General features: G+C 38.9%; 1 protein-coding gene across 1 annotated transcript in view; it reads right to left on the bottom strand.

Moving 5' to 3' along the window:
- thsd7aa (thrombospondin, type I, domain containing 7Aa) overlaps positions 1-21,340 on the bottom strand; it is a 123,918-nt gene that overhangs the window by 55,689 nt on the left and 46,889 nt on the right. Inside the window, exons 2-5 of the mRNA XM_084130496.1 lie at positions 17,305-18,250; positions 12,963-13,211; positions 8,302-8,483; positions 992-1,147 (exon numbers count right to left, since the gene is read on the bottom strand). Coding sequence (XP_083986622.1) covers positions 992-1,147; positions 8,302-8,483; positions 12,963-13,211; positions 17,305-18,250 — 1,533 coding nt within the window. The remainder of the gene's footprint in view (positions 1-991; positions 1,148-8,301; positions 8,484-12,962; positions 13,212-17,304; positions 18,251-21,340) is intronic.

The following is a 21,340-nucleotide window of genomic DNA, read 5'->3' as shown; positions in this document are numbered from 1 at the left end:
GAATTTGGTTAAAATTTAATTCCAAAATGTGATCTGACAATATTTTAAATAACGTTATATTATACGTTATACTTTATTTTATAGAGAAGCAAACAGAAAACAATGTTATTAAACCTAAATTAAACCCTATTTCTGTATTAAACAAGTGATATTAAACCTAAATATATACAGTATAGATGAAATGTAATCTATATTGTAAAAATAAAAGATTGTTATAATGTTTGACAAATAATATATATATATATATATATCTGTGCCCTAATCTCCCTGAATAATGAGGTACAAAAACTGCCATTACAGCTATATGGCATGAAGTATGGTCATTGGAACTGTGGCATTTGAAAAGAGTGAGTGGAACACAGATTCAGAGAATTTATCATTAAGATGCATGGTGGAGAATATCCTCCCATCCTATCCTTTTGAGCCGCTTCATTAGGGAAGAGTCAATATGCATTAGTCATGGCACGGGTCGCTGTCCCAGCCATAATTAACGAGAAAAGCAGCCAGCATGCCAGCACCTTTGCTACACCAGTAACAACTGTCATCAGCATTCGATAAACCGCCATCCTGTGAATCTAGCAGATTCGGTTCCTTCTAAAGACCATTTGAAGCTTGTGTTAGTCTCTTTGAAGACATCTAACCCTTGATTTGTTTCTCTCTTTTTCGTGACATGTTTTCTTTTTTCGTGGGTTCCTTTTCTTTGTTGCTCCCTCTACAATGCTCCTGGTTCATAAACCTCAGAGACAATGAATCTTCTGCCCCAGTGGGCGGTGATAAGTTTATGGCCCGGATGCTGATGGCGTAGATAGAGGTGAGAGGTGGGGCGGTGTGAGTTATACGTTGAAAGGCTTCCCGTACACAAATCATGTGATTTACAATGAAAGAGGACTTTTATTGATCTGTTCTGTTTTAGTGAGATGAGTGAAAAGACTGCTACCCACACAAAACTGTAAAAGATGAACTGGTCCTATAGTTCAAGCTAAGATTGTACCTTTCTTTGTGGACTGATCCTGGCAGTTTTCAAAGGTGCAGGGCCCCCATGCGCTCCAGGAGGACACCTCACACTCCACAGGACAGGGGATTTGGCAGAGCTGGGTGGTGTTAGGAGAAACGCCCAAACACAGGTCACTGTACACTGGCCGCGAGGCTGAAGAGACACATAGACGCACATTATTACAGAGTCTGTATAAAAATACAGTAGATGTACCTCATGTGGGAGAAGAATATGCAATATACACACAAGTATATTATTTTCAGGGCTTGACATCAACACCTCATACACCCCGTTTTAGCAGTGACGTGTAACAGTCACTCCTACTAGACACTTTGGTGGGTTGAATTTTATATATAATTTATACATTTTTCAGTTGTAATCTTTTAAAAAGACATCTGAGATAATAAACTGTGCAATGTAGTGTTAATAATTTTTTTAGTGCAATAATTTTACTCATTCCCGCAGATTTTTCCTACTTAAACAGTCAAATACACACAAAATAATGTCAAAATGCCGGTCAAACCACTAGCCACAGTGGCTGGTGAGCAATAAAGTTAATGTCAAGACCTGATTATTTCCCCCCCAAAAAAAAAAAAAAAAAAAAAAGTTGAATACAATTTAAAAAGTAATTAAATCTTGTGATGTCAAAGCTTGAATTTTCGGCATCATTATTCCAGTCTTCAGTGTCACATGATGCTTCAGAAATCATTCTAACATTTTCTTATTATTAATGTTGAAAACATTTGTGGTACTTAATATTTTTTTGTGGTAATCATGATACTTTTTTTTAGGATTCTTTGATGAAAAAAGAATAAAGCTCAAAAGAGAATAATTTATTTGAAAACTTTAGTTACTGTACTTTTTGATCAGTTGAATGTATCTTTGCTGAATCAATTTGATGTGCCGTGGTTATAACAGTATTTCAAATATATTCCTGTTATACTTTTTAAATACTATTTTCAGTAATGTTCTTTACATAAAGCATAAATTATAATTTAATGTAATATAATGTAAAAATGATAGGGGAATGGGTTCGGGAAATAATGCAAGCTGGACTCAAAGTACAAAAGTACCTAAAAAGGTAATGTGAAGTATTTCAATCTGTTTGCAAATTAGAACATGAAGAGATGACATGATGAACATCATTCTCATAAGTGTTTCTGATTGTACATGTTTTGCTAGATATCTCCCAAGACCCCTTTTGTCCTTGTTTTCTTTTTATCAGTAACAAGCACTCAGTGTAAGTGTGTGTGCAGCTCCGAGCCATAGGTGACTTTCTGCAAGGTCAGTGCATGAACACATCTGCCGTCGATACCCTTTGACGGATCTTCTCTTCATTCACATGCAAATTGCTTCGTGTCCAAAAGGTGTTCGCTGTGCGCTTTGAGCCATTTCTAAAATCATTTGGTTAATACATGTGTGTATGTAGGTTTTCAGTGTAAGCTAAATGATTGATTGCATGGCCAGTTGTGGAGTCATTAATGATTTATATGAGCTTTTTTTGAAAAGAAATTAAAAATGGTTTTGCGAAGTGCTCCGCTGGGACAAACATCCTTTGAAACGCTCAATTTAGCGAGCTGAATTTACTTCCAAAAGTGACATGTCAAAAAAAAAAAACTGTCAAATTGACTAAACTGATAGGCAAAAAATGTCAAATTGACTTGCAAATGCAAGTTCCCTTATTCCCACAAACACACTTGTCTCTATGCTCTTTGTATTTGTTATTAGGATGTGATTGTGCTGTTGAGGTATTGAAGTGGGTAAAAACCTGTCTGACTCCCAGTCCCTGTTAACCTAGTCTGATTAATGACCCTCTCCTTGTAGGTTGACCTTGTTCAGGTGGCACAATGCTCACTTGGAGGCCAGATGGTCTGCTGTTTGCCCACCCAGGGTTTCCACAACCTAATTATGGCACAAGTATCCCATCAGTCCCTCTGTCCGTCTGACAGCCGCCAACACATTCACCTGCTTGCATCACCATCACCATCATCATCATCATCATCATCATCAATAACTCAGGCCTGCCTGCGGGGCAGTGCTGCATGGATGCTCTGTGAGAAAGCCAAGCCGTTGAATATCTCATAAAGATCCACGACGGGGTGCGACATTGATTATATTCCATAGAGCGACACGGCCGAGCCGAAACGAATGAACACTGTTGTTGTGTTCTGCTCTCTGTGACTGAGATGTGTTAATGTATAAAGATCGTGACAGCAGCTGCTTTCCCCTGTTTTCTAAATGTCTGAAGCCACCCGCGGGGAGAGGAAATCAAGCACAGCTTCCCCAGGCCCAAGCAGCCGAGCAGGAAGCCGGATGGGAGAGAGGAAGACAACAAGCTGCTTTTGATATGTAAAATGCATACTTTTGTGTTCATTCCGGCATTCATTACATGGGTTTAGGAATCCATAATCCCAAAATGATTGAAAATGAATTTGGAACGCAAACAATGCTTTCATATTCATGGGGACAATATATTTCACAACTGGCTACTGGCAAAACAAAACATGAAAATGAAAAATAACAGGTTAGGAGGGATTGATATGAATACATAGACTTTGATTGAGGGGATACACCGCTCTACAGTAATTTGAAAGTGATTGCAGTACCAGTTTTGGCCACAATATTACATACGGTTCCTTTAATACAAACAAATCTAATGTTCATATTAAAATGCATTTTCAAACTGTTTAGACCCACATTAAATGAAGGAATCTATCTAAAAAACCCAGAATAATTTCTCTATAATTTGTGTGATTTAGTTGAAAAACGTATTAAATACAAATATATATATGAAATGTTGGTTCTTGCAATTGGTTCTTGCATGTCAAGCCAACATTTTTGAACTTCCGTTTATCACAACTGATGTGAGTCAATGAATGTTTGATTGTAAAAGCTTAAATTCAATCTGTTCAGCATATAAAGCTATGGATGGAACTTGCGACCATAATTGCTAACAGTGCTTTTGGGAAACACACCCCAGAATAGGTGAGCTAGGTAAATAGCAGGTGGAATATTGAAATATGAAGAGAACACCTTAAGGATGAAGAGTGACTTTGATATAACCTGATTTTACAAATGTTGTCATGAATATCTGATGGTGTTGACAAAGAGAGACAGCTGTGAAATAGTATATTTGTAAAATTAAACTCTTTCTAATGTTACAGCATAGCAATGTTTTTATGCATATTTATGTGTCTGTCTTAAACTTAATATATATGTTTTAATCTATATAAATTAAGGGTGGAGTAAGGAATCAAATTCCTCATTGTAAATTTCTGTAAATAAACTAGTGATGATTACATTTAATGTTGATGTTGCTGCTTTAAAAACTAATGGTAGGTAAAGTTGTGGGACATGGCTCAAGTATCAAAGGTTCCTATGTACTGGCATCACACATTGCACTGGAATAGCCAGGATGCAGACAAACATGGTTGTCCAATTTCTACACAGGATTTAGCTATGATCCCTGGAACTGAATGACCAGATTAAATCTGCTTAAAGCACTGTCCTTGAGTAAACCACCACTTCTGATGCGCTCATTGTCTGGCATTAATGTATATAAATACCTGTGAACAATTCCAATGGCCCAGTGGCAAATCACTAGGAAATGTCCAATCATGTGGAGTTTGAAATTAAATCCTCTCAAATCTGTCTGCAATTCCCAGAAGGGAAAAGTGCCTGATTGATTCTTCATTGATTAAAAGGAAACCAGGTAAATGATTAAATAAAGTAGGGCTGACAATCAATTAAAATATAAACTAAATTAATTATGTGATTAATAATGATTATGATGATAATAATGAAATTAATTGCAATTAATTGCATATTTATCAATATTTGCTGAGAAGGATGATGTGTAAAACAAAGAAAAGAGCACGAGGCAGAGCTGGCCAAGGTGTGGAAGAGCTTGAAGGGTGTATGTGTGTGTGATGGTATTGTGTATGTGTGAGAGGCAGTGCAGATGTTCTTGCACTGTTCCTTTTCTTTCTCTCACACAGTTCTTCCATCTGTCACCGTGTTCCTCGTCAGCGCCAGGCCTGACGCCTCCCCCAGGAAGCTGCAGTCAGTCAGTGCCATGTGCCTCTCTTTAGGCCACTTTACGGATGGGATTCCAGCACTGTCTGGGAAAACTTCCTCGCAGGCAGGAGGGCTGGAAATCAAGGTCCTGATTCACCAAGATCCACAACAAAAGATCTAATGCAATCTAATGAATTGCTTGAGCACTTTCTGGAAAAAATGAGCAAATAGCCTCAAGTGCGAAAATGAGTAAATAGCCCCAAGTGTGAATAGGTTAATCAGATCTATATTTAAAAAGATCATTTTGCATGTCGTAATATTTGGCAATGCGGTTCACTTGCTGTTCTTACTAAATATTTTCAATGTGGTGATACACTACCATTCTAAAGTTTAGGGTCAGTGATTTTTTTTTAAACATAATAATGCTGTTGTATAGCAAGGATTAATTAAAGTTATAATTTCAAGACTTTTATATTAATTAACATACAAAATAATATGATGCTGTTCTGGGGGAAAAAGTATCATGGTTTCCACAAAAATATTAAGCCACACAACTGTTTTCAACATAATAATAATATAATAATAATGATAATAATAAGACATGTTTCTAGCGCAGCAAATTAGAATAGATTTAGAATGATTTCGGGAGGATCATGTGACACTTAAGACTGGAGTAATGATGCTGAAAATTCAGCTTTGCAATCACAGGAATAAATTATATTTTAAAATATATTAAATATATCACGTTATTTAAAATTGTTATAATATTTCACAGTTTCACAGTAACACTGTTTAGTTCTGGTCTCTATGAAGCCCCTCCTCCTGAAAAGCACAATGTGCTCTGATTGGTCGGCTGGATCAGTGTGCTGTGATTCGTCAGCCGCTTTGAGTGCGTTTCAAAAATGTCACGCCCCTTACCATAACTGCGAGTTTCAACAAACTATTATTTAAATGAGGAATATTGTGACGTGTTCATTCCCGGAAGAAAACTCAAGACTACAATGGAGGCGTTTCAGGGAGTTCAGAAACAGTGCACACTGATATAGAGGATAACAATGCACCCCTTTGGAGTGACTTTGTGCTTTGTAAATTTGCAGACCTTTATCATGCTCAAACAGCAACATTACATACTAAAGAAAGTAAAAAATGTAAAAAAGGAAAATAGGTCATCTTTAAGATCAAAAGTTACCATTAGTTAATGTACTGTGAACTAACATGAACATGATAATTTTTATTAACTAACATTAAGAAGTGTTAATGAATACTGCAAAAAAAAAAATTAGACCTAATTAGTAGATATAGCTTGGACATTTTTTTTTTCAAGTTTGCACATGTAAACTTTAGTAAAATCACGGCTTAACTGTTAAATACACTATTGTGAGTTTTATTTAAATGTCTAATTTCAAAAGGCGAGCTACTTTCTGTGTGCTTTGTCTTCCTGTCTGTAGTGTGACCAAGCCATACGAGCCAATGCCTGTTTGAGGACAGCTGTGGACATTTGAATAAGTTCCCTGAGAGGTCGGCGGTTCATCTCTCAGAGCAGATGGCAGGGGAGTTTCTGTGTCAGTCCGAGAGTGAGTACGGGCCCGGCACCAGCATTGGCGCACGGCATTGGTGCTGGCATCTCTCTGTTTCTGTCATATTACTCTAGAGAGAATCTGTGTTTGGGTGTATCTGCACCTGTGTGTATGTCTGTGACGGCATTAGCATTTAAATTCCACAGTAGCTGCCTCATTAATTTGTACGGCTCTGCCTTCTTTATTCCTTAATTTCCCCCTAGTGATCTAATTTCAGCCTTTAAAAAGCAATCCAATTATATGTTGGCTTGAGTTTTACCACAGTGCAAACATCAACTGATCTTAGCTACTGATCTAACAGCTCGCTTACAGGCACAAGTCTTTACATGGGCTGTGATGACTTGAGCCAAAACAGGAAGGGGATTTACCAAACATAACTTCATTCATGTTTATCATCTTAAATCAATACATGTTAACAAGGTTCCATCTGTACCATCAATCACAGTCTACCTTCATACCTTTGATTTTAAAATGTATTCTTCAAACAGATATCTTAAGGGCCCTATTTTAACGATCCAAGCGCATGGTCTAAAGCGCACGGCGCAAGTGCACTTAGGGCGAGTACAAATCCACTTTTTCTAGTTTAATGACGATAAAAATGGCCGGGGCGCCCGGTGCATGGTCTAAAAGGGTTGTCCCTATTCTCTTAAAGAGTAATGGGTGTGTTTTGGGCGTAAGGTGCAATAAACCAATCAGAGTTTCATCTCCCATTCCCTTTAAAACAACACTAAGGAACTTTTCCTCTTCAGACGCCCTACAGGTTGGAAGCGGAATTGTCCATTACCGCTGTCGTAAATAATTTCGCCGCCCGCAGCCTAATGTCACACGCACACTCGCTGTTTATCTAGCACCGGCTTTGGAATGAACGATGTCCACTGACAAGGTAGAGTATGTTGCATGATTTCATGAAAGTATGATGTATTGCGACATCAGAAATGAAGGAAAACTAAATAATGACTATTGTAACGCTTGACGTAAAGCAAGTCAAATTTGTAGTTTTCTTATGTCTCATTCGAACAGAAACGCAACCCGTTTTGGCAAACTTTCATAGTGTGGTTATAGCAGATATAGGGCAGCAAAGCGAATCCAGAAGTGCCTTTCACCCTGTTACGACTTGATGAATCACTGATACGATTTTGGAAACATTATTTTAAGGTAAAAAATATTCCTTAGTGTTGCTTTAAAAGCCAGTTGCGCTCACGCCATAGTGGATTCGCTATTTACATGGCAGAATTTGCAAGCGGTAAAACTGAACGCTTCTCTAGCGAGGAAACGGATCTGCTCGTGCGCGAAGTTAAAGCGCGTGAGCAGACCATCTACGGGACAAAGTGTACGGGCGTTGTGGACCCACCTATAGGCGCCTATTACTAACGCGCTCTTTAAATAATAAAAAAATAAAATTGCACCTTTGACTTTAGACCAGGTTTCAGTTGGTCAATGGTGCAGTCTATTTCAGTTGCCTCAAAATAGCAACGCGCCAGCAATGCGCCTGAACACACCTCGTTTTCAGACAGCACGCCCATGGGTGCACAAATGGGCGCAAATGCATTTGCTATTTAAACAATGTGGCGCAGTTTGTGAAAATTATAACTGCATCGGGCTGAAACTAGCAAAAAACACTCGCGTCACGCCTGGCTCCGCATTGCGCCGGGTGTATGATCAGGCCCTAAGCCTTGTCAGTGAAACAGGGGGTGAATTTGCTAGTTTTGTTACCGTCTTTGTTCTTGAGGGAGCTGAGGTTAGACGAGGTTTCGGTGGGGGCTTGAACGCAGTAGACCTCTCTGGTTTGAACCCCTCCTCCACAGAGCCCTGTCTGGTTGCTGCGTCGACGGTCCTGTTGGCTGAGGAGCACGTCCACCCTGCAGTCGCTCCACTCTGTGGCTCTCCAATTATACCTGTGGAGAAAGAGGAAGTGTTCAATGTCCTATTAATGTATCATCTGACGGATAGAGAATTGGAAACAGAGTGAAGCTTGTGTTGATTCCTTTCACATAAAAATAACTGTACTTTGATCTGTCCTTTGGAGTTATAAATACAGATGATTTTAAATAGACCAATCAGAAGCCATGTCAGTCAGAATGTGCAATAAGGTCATGGCTTTATTGAGCTTCATTGAGTTTGATGGCTTGGCTGCTGCTTTTTGATTTATTATGTTTGCAAAAGAACATCAGTGAAACAGTATCAAAAGCTGTGCTATGGATGGAAAAGTTGCAACATTAGAGAACAACCATTAAAAATAGAATGACACATCCAGTACTAACTATATCACTTGAATGTTTCATTTTATTTTTCCCGTCCTGATGAGACATCCATTTTGAAATATTATTATTCATGAGTGCATTTGGACATTAGCTTTCATTAGATTATCAGAGAGAAAAGTAGACCAATACATTATAAAAAATAAACGTCTATATTATATGTAGAAAAGCATTTGCTGTGTTTTGAATGCTGGTCCATGGCATGGGTTGCTTCTTAAATTCGAAGTTAAACAGAAGTTGCGATAGTCTTTTCTTCACTATTGTGACGTATATCCAAGTGAAAAGGCTTCTCAAACAAGAAAAAATCTAGGGTGGGATTTTGTCCCGTGGAAATTGATTGGATCGTTGTGGTTTGCTAATGCTGTGATCTCATATGAGTGACAGGTTGTCCCGCCCTCACGCTAGTAAACAGAAATGGAGATGAGAAGAGCTGTTGATGCAAGAGGGAAGGAAGGTAATGTATGTATGTATGTATGTATGTATGTATGTATGTATGTATGTATATATATATATATATATATCCCTTACTAAGTAAGCTAAAGCACACACAGCCACACACATATATAAATATATGTATGTATATACTAATTAAATTATATGATGCATCATAAATAAGTGTCTAGTTTAGAGTTGGCTAAAAAGGAAAGAACTTCCTCTTTTCCACATGTGTCTCGCTGATCAAAGCCAGAGGGCACGCTTTGGGGGCAAGTGCTGGTTGTGTGTGTGTGTGTGTGTGTGCATGCGTGTGCGCGCATTTGTGTGCAGTTGTGTTTAAATGTCCAGTGACCTTCAGTATAACAAGTCCTGCTTTCAGCTTTCAAAAGACTTCAAATAAGGAGAGAAAAAAAGGAGAATTTAAAAAAAATATCTTCTTGACCATGAACATGCACTCTAGACTACCGGTAAGAAGTAAATGGTCCCTTTCTTTGCTTCTGTAGTGTAAATGAAATAATATGAAATATTTCAGTTTTTGAATACAACGAGTCTGATTTTAAAACCAATAGAGGATTACTCTTGACTTTCCATGGTAATGGCTCTCAACCTTTTTTTTCCCAGATTCAAAATGAAGTCCATTTGACCTCACAAATGCAAAGCTCCATATTTATGAGCTGTGAGTCAGTGTGTATTTGAGTGTGCTTCTGACAAGACTGCATTCAATATTTTGTTTTAAGGGCCTCACTTTCCATTTATGCACTGTACTTGAGCTACATGTAATGTGCAAATTGAGAAAGGTTTCTTTTTTAGGATTCTCTTTTTGGATCCTAGAATGAGTAATGCATTGCAAACCAAATGTTAATGCACCATGGCAAAGCAGTATATATGATTGGAAATCAGGGTTATTCCAACAAATATTGATTTCTGAACTCCTCCTAAGTTAAAACATTTGCTTTGTGTTGTTTAAAAACAAATATAAACTTTTTTTTTGTCTGAAAATATGACATTTTTTTTGTTATTTTGACTAGTTATAGTTTCTTGCAAATACACTTACAGGCCATTTTTGTGGCATTGACTTAACAAGGTGCTGGAAAAATAGATTTTGGTTCATATTGACATGACAGCATCACGCAGTTGCTGCAGATTTTTCAGCCATCAGAAGATGATACATTGTGGTCATAAAGGGATGGACATGATCAGCAACAATACTCAGGTAGGCTGTGGCATTTAAGCGTTGCTCAATTGGTACTAAGGGGCCCAAAGTGTGCCAAGAAATGATGTGCTACACCATTACAGCACCAGCCTGAACCATTGATACAAGGCAGGATGGATCCATACTTTCATATAGTTTATGCCAAATTCTGATCCTACCATCTGTTTGTTGCAGAAGAAATCAAGACTAATAAGATCAGGCAACGTTTTTCCAATCTTCTGTTGTCCAATTTTGGTGAGCCACCGGTGTGATCTTCTTCTGCTGTTGCCCATGTGCTTTAAGGTTGGATGTGTTGTGCGTTCAGAGATGCACTTCTGCAGACCTTGGTTGTAACAAGCGTTATTTAAGTTACTGTTGCCTTTCTATTGGCTATCAGTCTAAAGAGTCACTTAAATCACCTTTCTTCCCCATGCTGATGCTCAGTTTGAAATTCAGCAAATTGTCTTGATATGTCTACATGTCTAAATGCATTGAGTTGCTGCCATGAGATTGGCGGATTAGATATTTGCGTTAACGAGCAGTTGAACAGGTGTACCTAATAAAGTGGATAAAGTGGAAAGTCGGCTTGGTGTGTTCCAGGCTTAAATGCTCTAAATTATTAGTTTGTTTTTTTTTATTTAGAAGAAATGTTGTCAGTAGTTTACAGAGTAATTTTACTCCAACGCATTGATATAAATAGTACATTTTGCAGTGGTCTCTAAGTTTTTTTTTTTTCTAGAGCTGTATTTAGCAAAAAAAAAAAAAAAAAGATTAGCTTGACTTTAATGGAGCTACAAGACAATTTTGCTATAGCTTTCCCAACACTGAATCATACGGAATCATACAACATGAGAGCGAGTAAATGATACAGAATGAATTATCCCTTTAAGAGATTTACGAGATGCTTAACAGTGGGTGAATATTACATTTTAATAGTTACAAGCCATTCTTGGCCACCTAGATCTCACTCTGGGGGACGTCGGGTCATAAACCCCTGCTGTAAAGGATTCTCAGTGACAGCAGTGAAAGCACATGTGGGGTTTGGTGAGAGGCACGGTGGGCAGACACTGGGTCAAGCGCTACAGGAGCACCATTCACCTCCATCAAATACACCTCCGCTCTGGTGAGATCCAGTGCAGCGAGGTGATGAGTGATGGGGAATGGGCCGGCCCATCTGTAGGGAAGATCAGATTAGACGGCATGTGGTCTGTTCTCTCAGACGTTCACTATTCATCAGCTCACCTCCTCCAGGGTGGCACTGTGCCAAAGCACCAACCTGCTACCATCTCTCCATCTTCCCCAGCAGGACCCTCCCCTCACCCTCAGTACCCCCTTCACTCCTCCATCTGTGTTTTAACAGATTCATGCTATACGAAAGCCATCAACAGATGATGTCCATACAGGGAGATTCCTTTAAAGGTAGGGTAGGCAATTTTCGGTGAGGCTAGCAATAGAGAGATAGCTTTTAAAGCATTAGATCCCATACTCCCTTCAGAGCGTCTCCAAAGCCACGCCTCCTTCAAAACACATGAACGGGAACAGCACACAGCAAAGCGTACATGAGAGACATAACTTAAGAGTATAACGTCACATCACAGCATAAGCTCGTTGTTTTGGAGGAGGAAATGTAAAAGGTGGCTGCTGTTTTGGCTGCGGTGCTCAGTGACTGACGTCTGTCTAACTCTGCAAAGCATTAAACGCGCTGGTGATGTGTGATATCTGAGGCGAGGAGGTTGCGCGGAGGTATGAAAATACATACGTTGACAGGCAGGTAGGACCTCATGTCGTTACCCTCGGAAAGATGATTGTACGAACATTTTATGGTCTCACACACATATTGGCTGGTTGACTTCCATAGTAGGAAAAAAATATACTATGGAAGTCAATGGGACCCAAAAACTGTCTGGTTACTGACATTCTTCTAAATATCTTCCTTTCTGTTCAGCAGAAGAAAGAAATTCATACAGGTTTGAAACAACATGAGGGTGATTATATGATGACAGAATTTTCATTTTAAAAGTGAACTTCTCCTTTAACTGATAATCTTCTCATCTGCCTGAGCGACGGGAGCGCTCAAATCTCATTCAAACTTTTAGTTAACTTTTTTAGTTAAACTGTTTTTTAGTTATTCAGTTAAAAAAAATCACTTTGACACATCATGCCATATTTGAAGGACTCTCGAAGGGTTCAAAGGGGTTCTAAATAAAACCCTATGGTTGTTGACTCACTTTTAAAGAACCATTTATGCCAAAAAGAATACAAATAATTAGAATAAAATAGAATAGAAAAAAATAAATATTCATTAAAACTAAATGCGTAAAATGATTCCCTAAATTATGGAAACCCCTGAAGCGTCTGACAGAACCCTAAAAGGTTCTATATAAAACCTTTTCTTCTAAAAGTGGAGTCATTGACAGTCAATTTTATATATTAGATCTAATATAAATGTCATGATCCAAGCACTGAAGCAGAATGGATGAAGCACTTACACTACACATGGCGGGATTTCTTCTCCTTGAGGTGAACACTGCTCGCTCTCCTCCAGCTCCGTGCACTCGGCTCCTCCACCCACGGGGAACTGCTGCACCTGACGTGTGCGTGTCCGCTGTCCCTTACGCCCATTCAGATCATAGCACTCCTTTGAGCAGACAGACCAGTCCGACCACTCGCTCACTTCACAGTCCTTAGGGATGACACAGGCTTGATATGTCACAGGAAGAGTCTGCTGGTTACACTGGCTGTGGGATCAAAGAATAAAGTCTGTTATTGATCCAAGAATCCAATCTTTAATAACACTAAGCTGCACATTCATGACATCTAAAAGATGAGTGTATTTAACATCAAGTTTAATCTAAACACCAGAGGAAAGAGATACTATTATTTATAGAGATGCACCAATACTAAATTTCTCCACGGATACCGATAGCCGATTATGCAGAATGACATTTGCCGATAAGGATAGTTTGATTTTCTTAAGAAAAAAAAAAAAAAAAAAAAAAAACCTCTCAAAACAAATACTGTAACTATACAGGTAACCCTGTAGTTTGGTACATTGCTTATATTTTCAGATATAATAACACTCAAATAGAAACTGAATTTTTTGTATAAAACGCAGTTGCACATAAGGTAGTTTTCATAAACACTTGTCTTCATGACAAATTTATTGAAACATACATACATAATTAACAGTAAATAAGCTCCTCTCTAGTGTTTTTATAGCTAACTAACAAACTGTAAGCATTTGGTAACTTTGAGGTAAATGCAACGTTGTTTTATTGACGTCTTTCCGCGGGTGAAACACTGATTGAGCGATTACACGTGACCTGATACATTTCGGTAAGCTGTTCTGCTTCTTTAAGCATTCCTTTTAAATGTTCATGCATGATTTTTCATGCTATAACTTGTATTAATGTGGAAGAAAAGACTCACGCTCCGAGCTGCAGCTTGAACGGAGGCGGTACAATGATGTCACGTCAAGCTTAAGAGCGCCAAAACGCAATTTATTGCTTGAATTTTTGTGATAAAATGGACATACTTTGAAAGCTGACTCTTTGTTTCTTATCAGAAGTAACAAAGCACACCACACAGCTCTTAGTGAATACTGGACAGAATGTGCACTACAAAGAGCCTGCTTTAACGTCGCTATTTTTTTTTAACTGTTGATGTGCTGTCGCGTTAACATAAGACCAATCTTGGATAAGGAGGATTCTAATTATGTTGTTATCTTCAAAAAAAGAACGAAAAATTATAGTCTTAAGCCTGACCAAGTTGCATTCAATTAATCCCATCCAATTATTGTAAAACACTATAGATATATGCAAAATGCCATAAAGATAATAATCTTAATACTGCTTACACTCTGACATGGCATCTCACCAGGAGTTTTCCTCATCCCTGTCCTTTCATTTATATTTCACTGCAGTCACTACAGATTGTGATTCAATTTAGATATGTATCAAACTATGACTTCAATGAATTTTAATTAAGAGGCATCAAAAGCATGCGACGGCTTGGCTTTGGGGGTTGTTATGATTGAGACTGTGGCCCTCACTGGAGCTCCTACATGACATGTAAGCACAATCTCATTTGTCTTAATCAGTCAGATGAAGAAATCAGAGGCCTGGATGGTTCACAGATCACAGCGTTGGTGTCAAAGGCTGTTGAATTAAAACCAGAGGCCAATGATGTTAGTTTATTAAAACTAACATATTTTAATTTGGCACTTTCTTTTTGTTATATATTTTAAACATTTTACCATGCCTTCATAATTACTTTTTAACAGACTGACTTTAAAGTCAATACAGAATTTGAGATCATGTTCATGAAAAAAAAAACAACAGCAGCAGCATTATGCTACATTTTCCCAGAGCACAAATCAAGAGCCTAATCAAGTAACTAATAATTTTGGTTGACTGACATTTGCCACGGAATGAGGTCTGATTTTTGCTTTTCTTGTTCCTGACTTTGCCATTCCATACATTTGATCTGAGGTAGGACGCTGCATTAATGCGGTCATCAGAATCAGCTAAGCCTCTTTGGGGATTTCAGCCATCTGTGAAGTCAATGAGTAGCTCTAATGTACTGATCTGCCTGGGACAGTGCGCATCTCTCTCCCATCTTCCTGCGCTAATCCCATATACCAACAAATGCAGGCAGATATGACATGTCCCCATTCTGACTCTAGAAGGGGAACCTAGGGTGAGCATGACAGAGAATTTTTTGCTTCTTAAAGCCTGTTAACAAAAAGGGGGTGTTTAGGGACATGTTGCTTTGCTGAATTTACTCTGAAAGTCTAAAGTTGCTTGTAGTGATATTCAAATTTCACTTGATAATACCTCTTCAACTAAAGCAGATTAAATGTTTCACCATGTGAGACAGAATGAGGACATGCATTGGAGATCTGTGAGATTTCTCAATCAAACGATAAAACATTCTCAATGACAGGCTGAGCAAACATAATGGAAACCACTTGCCGCAAAAAGCCCATATTATAGGTTGCATAAAATAACTTGTATTGTTTAAAATTGATAGGAAAATGATGAGGGACATTTCTGAAGGAAAATTACCATTAAATCTTTGGTTTATGATGATGCAATTACATTCCGGGCAGGCAGTTAGTACTAGGGTGATGGAATGATGGGAAGGCAATGGGCTTGGGTCATCATATTGACATGAGTGGGATGCTCCATAAATGAGATTTCTCTCTCTAGTTAGCCTATTACTGACTGTATCTCAGAAACTTCCTCGAGGGAAACTCCACTGCAAGAACGTTTTAAAATTCCATTTATCATACTCCACAAACCCCAAAAGAGAGGGAAATAATAACATAGGTAGTCAGTCATGGCCTAATGGTTAGAGAGTAAGACTGGTAACCCGAAGGTTGTGGGTTCGATTCTCAATACTTGCAGAAAATGACTTGAGCAAGGCACCTAACCTCCAAATTGCTCCCTGGCACCACAGCAAAAATGACTCCAGGTGTGTGTGTTCACTACTCACTATTCCTAATGTGTTTGCACTAACTTGGATAGGTTAAATGCAGAGGACAAATTTCGAGTATGAGTTACCAGACTTGGCCTTCACATGTCAATTTCACTTAGATTAAATGACCGTTACAATTCAGATTGCTGGCATGAAGTGTATTCGCTGGAGTCTATGACTAAACAACTTAAAAGCTAGGAATAGAAACATGCCACAGGTTAATATTAATAGCCCTCGGGATTTATTAGTTACTACATGGTTTTTCTGTGAAGCACCTTTGCTAAAGCTGGAATGCAGAGAATATCAACAGATATCAACAAACAACTCGAGAGCATGTGTTAAAAATTAAGTATACATGTGCGGTGGTCTCTTGTTTTTTTAATGAAGTCTGTTTGTACTTTTGTCGTGTGTGTATGTGTGCGTGTGTGTAAAAAGCATATTGTATGAAATGGAGTATGTGTTGGTGAATGCAGGCTTGACATATCCCTGTGGCCTAAAACAAGACATTAGTGTTGCCTCTGTGCTCTCTTCTACTTTCTCACACATGCACAGGGAGTCAGGGACAGAAGACTGACCAGCTTTAACACGATGAGGAGAGAAGAGCAGAAACACTGGAGGTGGGAAAGAGGCAGTGTTGACATAATATCACCAAGTTGATAAGGTCAGTGAATCTGTACTTATGCTCTCCCTTAAAAAAACAATAAAAAAGATCACTGTTCTCTTCCCTGTGTTGATATATTTCTGTTAGGTCTAGGTAAAAATATAGATTTTCTGATTAATCTCAACCTTCATGTTAATGATCCCACAGCACTCCATTTAATAATCTACAGAATGGGAAAAAAACTGTAATAATATTTCACAATATTACTGTTTTTACTGTATTTGTTATTAAAAAAAAAAGTAGCCTATGTGAATATAAGAGACTTATTTAAAAAAAAAAAACATTCACAAAAATTAATAACCCCAAACTTCTGAACAGCAGTGTATACATTTTTACAGGATTAGCCGAGATAATTTATTTTATACATAAGCAAAATTGACACTGTAGCTAAACTATATCCAAATGAACTGAAATTAAGAAAAATCTAAATGCATCAAAAGCTTGTGAATCGGAACTGAATTAAAACATCTGTATTGGTACCCAGCCTTAGATCCTGTTTATATCTAACTGCAATTTCATTTAAAAACAATTAATAAAATGTTGATTGCAATATCTTCTACTACGCTGCAAAAGTAAATTAGCAAACCTAAGCTAATTCCCTGCATAGAATGAAGCCTCAAAAAGAACAATAACTTCATAACCAAACCAAAGCGTGCATGAAGACACGAGGCGAAGAAGAAGAAGAGGCTGACCTGAACTCCGCTGTGCTTCCGCTTCGGTGCACACACGTCACCTCCCGGGTCTGATAGCCCACCTGCAGGTCCCAGAACTTCAACCCCTGGCGGTTCTGACGATTCCTTGTCCTCTTATTTTTGATCAGCTCTCGGGTCTCAGGGTCCCTCATCTTCCCCTTCGCCCTCACCCTGTCCCTCACACGTTCTCCTTTGTTTTCCTTCACCTCCTTTTTCTCTTTGTTCTTACGTCGCTTGCCCTGGCGCTCCTGCCTGGCTTGCCGGTCCCGTTTTGCTTTCCGTTCTCGTTTCGGCTCTCTGGCTTCTTGTGTTTCCCGTACCTGTCGTATAGGTGAGATGGTACAGGGGCCCCAAGGTCCCACCCTCAGGCTGTGCAGGCTTTCATTGCCCTCACATTGGCCTGGCTGGCAGGTGCGGAACTCTGTGAGGTTGGGGCAAGCCGAACCGCCAAAAAGGGGCGGGGCTAGAACCAAACGCAAACGGTTCTGCAAGCCCATCCCACAACTCTTGGAGCAGGACGTCCAAGGGGAGAACTCGGACACCACACAGTCGCGTGGGCACGGGATAAGGCAGGCCTGCTCTAACCGTGGCTTGGGCTCAAAGTACTCGCAGATGGCATCTTCCGCAGACACGCCATCCGATTTGTGCACGCAGCCCACTTCCCGCGTCTGGATGCCCTCTTCGCCCCGAGTGCATACCGCTGGCCTTGGCACGCCTGCACTACGCATAGACACCGGCACACACTGGTTCCAGGCCCCTAGCTGCCAGTCGTACAGCTCTTTGTGCCAATCGCAAACCCGGAAGCAGCTCTGTTGGTTGCTGGGCCGCTCTGACTGCTGGCAGTTGGTGTGTAACGTGGTCCAACCCTCGGAGTGGGCACACCATACTGCTCGGCTTTGACTTCCTCCCGGACCACACTCGTTCCCCATGCACCTACCCCATGGCCCTAAAAGAGATGAAGATGAAAGAGACAACTTTACAATTTAGCAAAGCAATAGAGTCAGTAGTCTTGAACAGATGTCTTGATTTGCACTCATGTTCAATATCCTGATCGCATCCTCTTACACTTCCTTTGCAAGTCATAATTAATGTCTGCAGCCTACATGCACTTAAGACATTAAATAGAGCTAAAAACAGGACATGAGCAGGAGGAGTCAAATACCCATTGCCTGAATCAATATTCCGGTATTCCCAGGGACTATAATTCAAAACACTCTAGGGAAGTGCAGTAGTGAAGACAAGCTGATTTTACTGATGGATTTCACAGCATGCCAGAAACATCTTTGTGGTCACAGGGAGAAGAAAGAAAGAGGTCGTTAACATTGTTTTAAGAATAAATATTTTTCATGAAATATTAAAATGTGGATATTGATAAGAATATTTATTAAATAAAAAAATACATTAATAAAAAAATTAAGTGCACAAATGTGACCTTTATAAGTACCTTAGCTTGTAACAGGGGCTTGTATTCTTAAAGGGACAACTATGGACATTATGTGCATATTAGTACCGTAGAGTAGTAATGAGTAGTAAATACCCACATTTAAGTAAGAAATTTAAGTAAGCATTGCTATTTTTTCAACAAAATACATTTTAAATTTGAAAACTTGCGACATCTGACAACTAATCCCATCTGCCACAGTTAGTGCTGGTATTTTGTTGGACAGTGGATAGATACATAGAATAGTAATTGACTATTAAAATGTAACAGCCTTAAACCCCTCATCTTCTCGACATCTTCCAATTTTTCAGTTAATAGAGCAATGGAAACATAAGTACACAGTCTGAAGCAGTAAATAAAAGTGAGCTGACAGATGAACTGAAATTCAGTTTGACAATTTGCTGAGGTCACAGATATGAAGGAAAAAAATATATATATACACCAAGTGATGAAATGTTATATTGCATCTCTATTTTCATATTTTTAATTTCCATGATCTTTTGTAACCGTCCCCTAAGGTCATTTCATTTGATCTTCTCACAAATAATATATTTTTTAAAAAGCTCTCTGACTATATTATTTCATTGAATGTTCTGGTATCTTTCTTAGAAAGTGCCTGGGTGGGCACTTTATAAGACAGGGTAAAGGGGTGATTTATTTCAGGGAAATGAAGGCCATTTGAAGCCCTGCTTTATGACTCCACTTGATAAAGACGAGATAGTACGATGTAAATGTCAACGGAAGAAGCAGTGTGCTGAATTAGCCTACAGCTGCAACCACAAGGACCAGGTCAATACAGATCGATACTGACCACAAGAAACCACTTCGGATACAATAGACAGAGCCACCACAAACTGAATGACCTCAAATGCCAGAAAAATAAATTTATACACCGCTTTTACTCACATGTGCTCTTTTTTCCCCACCGTTCCAAATACAAGCTTCTGATATAATAAAAAAAGACTAGCGGTGAGTAATTTCTGACTTATTCCACATGCAGTTTGTCACATGGTTAGCCACTGTAAACTCCAATTTTCTGGGGAAATCAAGAGCAATTTGATTTTGAAAGGAAGAAGGAAGATTAAAATTCCAAACAAGTGAACAAGTTTGCATTTAACACTCAAAATACAATCCCTGGCTTAAGTTAAACTCAATCTACAGCATCTGAATCATAATGTTGATTACTAAGAAAAATTTACAATATTTACAATTTTCTCAAAGTGTCCCTATTATGCTGTTTTGAAGATTCCTAATGTTGATTTTGAGGTCTCCTACAATAGGTTTACATGCATCCAAGGTAGAAATAAATAAATAAATAAATAATAAAAAAAATACATTACTTTTCTCATAATATACATTGCCGCATAACCCTTTTTTCTCACAGTCTGAAATGGTTAGATCAAGGATTCAGTCTCTCCAAGCCCCTTTCCGAGAGCCTACTCTGCTCTGATTGGTCAGATGGCTCAGTCTGTTGTGATTGGTCTACCCCTTACAGCACGTGTTGGAAACGAAGCACCCATTACCATATCTGAATTTCGGCTCCGGAGGCTTCCTCGGCAATTGATACAAAGTGATACAAACAGTAACGTTCGTGTTGGTTTTACCGTATCAATTAGAGCATAAAACAAAAAACAAAAACATAAATCTGGGTTACAGTGAGGCACTTACAATGGAAGTGAATGGAGCCAATCAAAAAACTTTAAATAGTCATTGTTTCAATAGTATAGTCACAAGGCGTTAACAATATGCCTGTTAACATATATTATTCATATTTTTTTTATATTTCTTCTTTTAAATCCTCCATAAATTCACCCCTTTACTTCCATTGTAAGTGCCTAAGTTCCCAACCCATGTTCGTGGCGCACATTTCCACTGCAAAAAAGGGGGACAGCGGAGAAATGCTGTCGCTGTCTATGGCAGTCTCTTTGAGCAATGTAATAACATTGCACTACATTTCTCTTTGTATATAAATATATAAAACTGTGTGTGTGAGCGAAATCCATCGTGTGAAAGTGTGAGTGATTCAACGGTTTTAGATTCTATATATAAAAAAGGACAGATGAGAGTTCCGGGAGTTTATGCGAACTGCCGGTTCGCTAGAATCCCTTCTGGTACTGTGAATAGCAAAACAGAAGTGACACACTGCATGCAAAAACACTGGGACATGCATTCTTTGATTTTAGACTGGTTATAGTAAGATAAACAACACAGAGCAGCGTTATGTCACTGTTCATTCCTCAAGTCTATGGAAACACACGGCCGGTTCATGACAAGCTCCAGTTTGCCTGGCCGAGAACAAGCTCCGGCTCCAGAACGTGAACCGTTCTGGTGGAATAGGGGTAAAGCGTAAACTAAATTTTGGATTTTTTAGAGAAAACATTATTTATTACTTATTTTTTGTGGTAATCAACATCATGCCGCAAATGCTGCAGATTAAGAATGTACTGTTGTATTGAACTTGGAGAACTCCATTAACCAGAGCTACTATCTCACAAACAACTGCAAGTGTTTGTTGGGGAGGCATAATGGACCTCCCCAGAGACAGCAGGCAAGAGCTTCTTCATTCACAACGCCTGAAGCTGCAGGTGCTCAGAA

This window comes from Abramis brama, assembly GCF_963993115.1.
Source record: "Abramis brama genome assembly, chromosome: 12".
NCBI classification, from domain to species: domain Eukaryota; kingdom Metazoa; phylum Chordata; class Actinopteri; order Cypriniformes; family Leuciscidae; genus Abramis; species Abramis brama.
Note: the sequence above shows the minus strand (reverse complement) of the source record. Positions and strands in the feature narration are given on the sequence as shown.